Source organism: Lepidochelys kempii, chromosome 7 (genome assembly GCF_965140285.1).
Source record: "Lepidochelys kempii isolate rLepKem1 chromosome 7, rLepKem1.hap1, whole genome shotgun sequence".
NCBI classification, from domain to species: Eukaryota; Metazoa; Chordata; order Testudines; family Cheloniidae; genus Lepidochelys; species Lepidochelys kempii.
In genome coordinates, this window is record NC_136386.1 from 21,521,270 (window position 1) to 21,529,033 (window position 7,764).

General features: G+C 45.4%; 1 protein-coding gene across 1 annotated transcript; it reads right to left on the bottom strand.

Moving 5' to 3' along the window:
- Positions 1–6,992: 6,992 nt before the first annotated feature.
- LOC140915243 (small ribosomal subunit protein uS13) lies at positions 6,993–7,473 on the bottom strand. Its single transcript, XM_073354820.2, has one exon. The coding sequence runs from the start codon at positions 7,462–7,464 to the stop codon at positions 7,006–7,008; it is 459 nt and encodes a 152-aa protein (XP_073210921.1). The 5' UTR covers positions 7,465–7,473; the 3' UTR covers positions 6,993–7,005.
- Positions 7,474–7,764: the final 291 nt, after the last annotated feature.

Genomic DNA, 7,764 nt, shown 5'->3' on the forward strand with positions numbered 1-7,764 from the left:
CTTCCCGGCAGCCGCTTTGGGCAAAGGCCCTGCCCGCCGTCTGGGGGGTCCCAGCCCGGGAGGCGCGCTCGCCTGGCTCGTTTAGGGGGCCGGCTGGCAGCGTCCCCCCCGCCCGCTGCATGGACCCGCCCCGCTGAGTTACAGACTCGCCAGCGCTCGCGGCGAGTTCCCGAAGTTGCTGGGCTGGGACTGGCCGCGCTCCAGCTGGGGGCTCCGCGGGGGAAGCGGCACGTGGACGGGAGAGAAGCCCTGGCCCGCGCCCGTGTGTGCAGCGATTGCCCCGGCCGGGGGAGGAAGGCGGCCCCGCGTGCTCGCTGTTACAAAAGATTCCGTCTGGCAGCACCTCTGTGTCCCCGCGCGGCGGCGGGTCCTGGCACAGACCTCACCTGGCTTTCCACCTTCGGGGTCGGCTCAGCGTTTCATTCAGCTCAGAAATCTCGCCCCTTCGTCGGGCTTGGCTCACTGGGTTAGACAACTCCAGCAGCCGGGCCAAACGCCCAGCCCCCCCCCCCCCCCCCCCCCTGCTTTCCTATAGCATCTAGTGCAGTGGGCCCGGAATCTCAGTTTGGGCCGAAAAGTGCCATTGTAACCCAAATAACAACAACGATCAGACAATTGAAGGCTGGTCAGTTTCACCTACTAGTCACCTGGGAGCGGAAACAAGGCTGTAGTTTCTGAGCTGCAAAGAAGGCAGAGGAAAGTTCTGACCAACCTCCAGCACCTTCCTGCAGCGCAAAAATTGCTATTGCCATTAAATCACAATTGTTTCCAATAACATTACACATTTAAATGATCACTCGCCAATAAACCATATAGGACTGGACTAAAATACCCTGGGGGCAAACAAAGAGCTATGAATAATTCCAGTGCCTTGAGAGTTTTCTATTCGTCAAAATACCCATAAGAAATGTGAAATACCCATAAGAAGGACATACTGCGTCAGTTCAAAGGCCCTCTAGCCCAGTATCCTGTCCCCTGACAGTGGCCAATGTCAGGTGCCCCACAGGAAATGAACAGAACAGGTAATCAAGTGATCCATCCCCCGTGGCCCACAAGCAATACCTGGCTTCAGATTTTGTCTCTTCATATTTCCTAGTTTAAGGCTAGCCTTATGGAAATATCCTGTAGAATTTAACAGAGAATGACACCCTTTTCTGTGGAGTCACTAAATCAACCTATGGAGTTCTATAGAAGAGACATAACTCTCTATTAAATTCTATAAGTTTTTAGAAACATTTCTATAATATTCTATTGGTTTCATCTGTATTAAATAAGAGGGGAATACACAGATAACTTTTGCCTTCCTCTTTTTCCTGAAGATTTCTTATCAAAGTAATATTACAAATAGATACATACAGTGATGTGGTAGCCTTGTCAGTCCCAGGATATTAGAGAGACAAGGTGAATGAGGTAATATCTGTTTTTGGACCAACTTCTGATGGTGAGAGAGACAAGCTTTTGAGCTTACACAGAGCTGGAAAGCTTGTCTCTCTCACCAACAGAAGTTGGTCCAATAAAAGATATTACCTCACTCAACTTGTCTCTCTAAACGTGGATACAGAAATAAAATGCAGGATTTTTCTTTCCAAAGAGGGGGCAAATGAGAACAAATTAAAGAGTGAAGGGCTTAGAATAATTATTTTTGGGTTGGGAAGCATGAAAAACAGCAGTTACTGGCCTAAAGCAGGCATGTGTTAGGAGTAATAATAGGCAACTTCAGTACCAGTTGATAAATGCAAAGTACCAGGCAAACTGGTTGAAACTATAGTAAAGAACAAAACTGTCAGACACATCGCTCAACATAATTTGTTGGGGAATAGTCAACATGGTTTTTGTAAAGGGAAACCATGCCTCACCAATCTACTAGAATTCTTTGAGGGGGTCAACAAGCATGGGGACAAAGGGAAACCAGTGGATATAGTGTACTTAGATTTTCAGAAAGACTTTGACAAGGTCCCTCACTGAAGGCTCTTAAGCAAAGTAAGCTGTCATGGGATAAGAGGGAAGATCCTCTCATGGACTGGTAACTGGTTAAAAGATAGGAAACAAAGGGTAGGAATAAAAGGACAGTTTTCAGAATGGAGAGAGGTAAATAGTGCTGTCCCCCAGGGGTCTGTACTGGGACCAGTCCTATTCAACATATTCATAAATGATCCGGAAAAAGGGGTAAACAGGTGGCAAAATTTGCAGATGATACAAAATTGCTCAAGATAGTTAAGACCCAGGCAGACTGTGAAGAGCTACAAAAGGATCTCTCAAAACTGGGTGACGGGGCAACAAAATGGCAGATGAAATTAAATGTTGATAAATGCAAAGGAATGCACAGTGGAAAACATAATCTCAACTATACATATAAAATGATGAGGTCTAAATTGGCTGTTACCACTCAAGAAAGAGATCTGGGAGTCATTGTGGATAGTTCTCTGAAAACATCCACTCAATGTGCAGCAGCAGTCAAAAAAGCAAACAGAATGTTGGGAATCATTAATAAAAGGATAGATAATAAGACAGAAAATATCACATTGCCCCTATAAAAAGACATGGTAGGCCCACATAGAATCATAGAATCATAGAATATCAGGGTTGGAAGGGACCCCAGAAGGTCATCTAGTCCAACCCCCTGCTCAAAGCAGGACCAATTCCCAGTTAAATCATCCCAGCCAGGGCTTTGTCAAGCCTGACCTTAAAAACCTCTAAGGAAGGAGATTCTACCACCTCCCTAGGTAACGCATTCCAGTGTTTCACCACCCTCTTAGTGAAAAAGTTTTTCCTAATATCCAATCTAAACCTCCCCCACTGCAACTTGAGACCATTACTCCTCGTTCTGTCATCTGCTACCATTGAGAACAGTCTAGAGCCATCCTCTTTAGAACCCCCTTTCAGGTAGTTAAAAGCAGCTATCAAATCCCCCCTCATTCTTCTCTTCTGCAGGCTAAACAATCCCAGCTCCCTCAGCCTCTCCTCATAAGTCATGTGTTCCAGTCCCCTAATCATTTTTGTTGCCCTTCGCTGGACTCTCTCCAATTTATCCACATCCTTCTTGAAGTGTGGGGCCCAAAACTGGACACAGTACTCCAGATGAGGCCTCACCAATGTCGAATAGAGGGGAACGATCACGTCCCTCGATCTGCTCGCTATGCCCCTACTTATACATCCCAAAATGCCATTGGCCTTCTTGGCAACAAGGGCACACTGCTGACTCATATCCAGCTTCTCGTCCACTGTCACCCCTAGGTCCTTTTCTGCAGAACTGCTGCCTAGCCATTCGGTCCCTAGTCTGTAGCTGTGCATTGGGTTCTTCCGTCCTAAGTGCAGGACCCTGCACTTATCCTTATTGAACCTCATCAGATTCCTTTTGGCCCAATCTTCCAATTGGTCTAGGTCCTTCTGTATCCTATCCCTCCCCTCCAGCGTATCTACCACTCCTCCCAGTTTAGTATCATCCGCAAATTTGCTGAGAGTGCAATCCACACCATCCTCCAGATCATTTATGAAGATATTGAATAAAACCGGCCCCAGGACCGACCCTTGGGGCACTCCACTTGATACCGGCTGCCAACTAGACATGGAGCCATTGATCACTACCCGTTGAGCCCGACAATTTAGCCAGCTTTCTACCCACCTTATAGTGCATTCATCCAGCCCATACTTCCTTAACTTGCTGACAAGAATACTATGGGAGACCGTGTCAAAAGCTTTGCTAAAGTCAAGAAACAATACATCCACTGCTTTCCCTTCATCCACAGAACCAGTAATCTCATCATAAAAGGCGATTAGATTAGTCAGGCATGACCTTCCCTTGGTGAATCCATGCTGGCTGTTCCTGATCACTTTCCTCTCATGCAAGTGCTTCAGGATTGATTCTTTGAGGACCTGCTCCATGATTTTTCCAGGGACTGAGGTGAGGCTGACTGGCCTGTAGTTCCCAGGATCTTCCTTCTTCCCTTTTTTAAAGATTGGCACTACATTAGCCTTTTTCCAGTCATCCGGGACTTCCCCGGTTCGCCACGAGTTTTCAAAGATAATGGCCAGTGGCTCTGCAATCACAGCCGCCAATTCCTTCAGCACTCTCGGATGCAACTCGTCCGGCCCCATGGACTTGTGCACGTCCAGCTTTTCTAAATAGTCCCTAACCGCCTCTATCTCCACAGAGGGCTGGCCATCTCTTCCCCATTTTGTGATGCCCAGCGCAGCAGTCTGGGAGCTGACCTTGTTAGTGAAAACAGAGGCAAAAAAAGCATTGAGCACATCTTGAATACTGTGTGCAGATGTGGTCACCCCATCTCAAAAAAGATATACTGGAGTTGGAAAAGGTTCAGAAGAGGGCAACAAAAATGATTAGGGGTATGGAATGGCTGCCATATGAGGAGAGATTAATAAGACTGGGACTTTTCAGCTTGGAAAAGAGACAACTAAGAGGTATGGTATGATATGATGTGATAGAGGTCTATAAAATCATGACTGGTATGGAGAAAGTAAATAAGGAAGTGTTATTTACGCCTTCTCATAACACAAGACGAGGGGTCACCAAATGAAATTAATAGGCACCAGGTTTAAAACAAACAAAAGGAAGTATTTTTTCACACAATGCACAGTCAAACTGTGGAACTCCTTGCCAGAGGATGTTGTGAAGGCCAAGACTATAACAGGGTTCAAAAAAGAACTAGATAAGTTCATGGAGGATAGGTCCATCAATGGCTATTAGCCAGGATCAACAGGGATGGTGTCCCTAGCCTTTATTTGCCAGAAGCTGGGAATGGGCAACAGGAGATGGATCACTTGGTCATTACCTGTTCTGTTCATTCCCTCTGGGGCACCTGGCATTGGCCACTGTCGGAAGACAGGATACTGGGCTAGATGGACCTTTGGTCTGACTCAGTATGACCATTCTTATATTCTTATGAGCTTTTTCATATTTATTAAGGCTAATACAGTAGTCATTGTGATCCCAATCCTGCACTATCAGTTAAAATTTTGCCCCAATAAGGCAGGATTTGGCCCACTTATTATTAATCATTTTATATAGTGCTGTGGTTTAAATGAATGTTAATCTTGGAAGCAAAATTAAGCAGAGTAGATATATCCTCTAGTCCAGTTCCCTTTGGGTCAGATTCTCCTTTTACTTACAGCAGCATAAATCTGGAGCAATTCCACTGATTTCATTAGAGTTATTCCAGATTTGCTGAGGTTGGACTGAGATCAGAAGCTGACCCTGCATTTACATTTATATCAAAGTGTGATTACTCAGTTTACATATTTCGTGAGAACAAATCACACACCACGGTCTAGATCGCAAATGCGTTACAGCTGACAGTAAACTATCGCAGAATTTGCTGTGAAATTGAGTACAAGGGCTTGATTCTCCGATCAGCTACACAAGAATAAGTTGTGAGTAACTATCTTGAACACAGTGGTGTAAAACTGATGTAGGATTGTACCTTACAGCACAATATAGTGGAGGCAACACTCTTAGCCCCTGCCTTGAGTTGAGTTGAGCATTCTTTAAAGCAACCAAACAGCAACCTCTCCATTTAATTAAAGAGAGGTACTGACCAGCTCTGAATGGGAGACTTGGGCTGAAGGCAGATGCAGAGTCTGCGGGCTCAGGGCAAGAGAGAAAATTACTAAACAGCTGATGATGATTTATTACCTGAAGAACACTTCCCTATGAAAGACTGAAATTCTAGATTCTAATTGAAGAGCCCCATTATACACCATGGACTCAGTGAGCCAAATCTTGTTCACTCTTTTCATGTGACTGCACTCACTGGGATCAGTGGGATTACTCATGTGAGTAAGCAGAGCAGGATGTGGTCGATCATCAGTGTTCAAAGCTTCAACACCATCATCAATAAAATGCCATGTGTGGTTTCTTTCTAAACTCAGCTAGTTTATTTTGGTCATTGCAATATGAATGATTGAAAGTCAGTGTTAAACACACATTTTTTCTTAAGATTATTTTCCTGCTCCCCTGCAAGAATACAAATCCTTTCATGTGTCTCTGGTTATTAAATACTTACTATTAAAAACCAGGTACAGCTCAAGGTGTAAAAGCGAGCCACCTATAATGTCTGTCAAACTAACGCTGGATTGTAAATTGACGTGTGTACACAGTGGGTCTGATTCTGCTTCGCTTATACCACCATAAATCAGGAGTAACATCACTAAGTAAGTGGGTTTACATTGGCACAAAACTGGGGTAAAGCAGAGCAGAATCTGGCTCCAGCGCTGAACTAGTTGCATGCTGACTTTTGCTAGGACTTTTCCATGCTAGTGTCAGGCAGGCTCAAGAGGCACCATACAAATAATACGATGATTGTGACCCTGATGTGCTTTCACTGCATTCAGTGGCACTGTCTTGTCCCCAGTGAACAACACATTAACCTCAGCTAATCTTAACAGCTAACCTAATAGGTTAGGCTTCTGGTGTCCTGAGATCAATGCCTACCAATATTGTCTCACTGTTTCCTTGGATTGCCCCACCAGTCTATATCCATTTTTTGTCTTATCTTATACTTAGATTGCAACTTAGATTGCAAAGAGATTGGGGCAGGGACCATCTCTTTATTCGTTGTTTGTACAGTGCCTAGCACAATGGGGTCTTGGTCCATGACTGGGCATTACAACAATACAAATAATAATCATCAGCTCTAGGAGGGGCTCAAGGATCAACTCTCCTTGTACAGGAGCTCCGGGGAAGAACTATAAGCCAGCTAATGGGGGAGAGTGGCTGAGGAAAAGTTAGAGGCATGATCCCAGGCCAATAGGAATTAGTTGGGGAAAGGTTTGTGGGCTTATGTTAATGTGGTCTGATTTCTGTTTATAAACATTCCCCCTTTAGGAAAACCCCTGGCTTACTGCACTGTTTTTGTTTCTGCAGAGTCTTTTCACCATCTTAAGGTTCCATAGGTGGGGGAGAGGGTAGGGACACTTGTTATTTATTTATTTTATTTATTTATTTATTTATTTTGAGAACAGCACTTTACTGCAGACACAGGGCAGACACTACTTCTTCTTGGAGACACTGACGGTTCTGGCCCGGCGCCTGGTCATCTTGGTGTGCTGGCCCCACACGCGCAGCCCCCAGAAGTGGCGTAGGCCCCGATGCACCTTGATTTTCTTTAGCCACTCCAGGTCCTCACGCAGTTTGCTGTCCAGCCCGTTGGCCAGAACCTGGCTGTATTTGCTGTCTTTGACGTCCTTCTGCCTGTTGAGGAACCAGTCGGGGATCTTGTACTGATGGGGGTTCTGCATGATAGTGATGACACTCTCCACCTCATCATCTGTCAGTTCCCCAGCCCTCTTGGTCAGGCCAATGTCCGCTTTCCTCAGCACCACATGAGCGTAGCGTCGACCCACACCCTTGATGGTGGTGATGGCGAAGGCGATTTTCCATCGCCCATCTATGTTGGTGTTGAGCACTCGCAAGATACGCTGGAATTTCTCAGGGATCACAAGAGACATGGCGGCTACTCCGCATTAAAAGGCAGTTACTTAGTCACTCACTCAGTATAAAGTTACAGAACAATGAATATCTGAAGCAACCAAACCAAACTCCTCAAGATCCTTCAACTTCGCAAGGGAAAAGAGGTGGGGTTTGAAAATTGAATCCATATCCAACATTTTTAGCCTGAGCCCGAGTTTTAAGTAGAAAAGGACCAGCTTTTGACAGGTGTTTAGGCTGTCTCACGGAATTTTCAGAGGCGCCTCAGACTTTTGAAAATGCCATGAGGCGCCCACTTGCACCGTGAGTAGTGGTAAGCA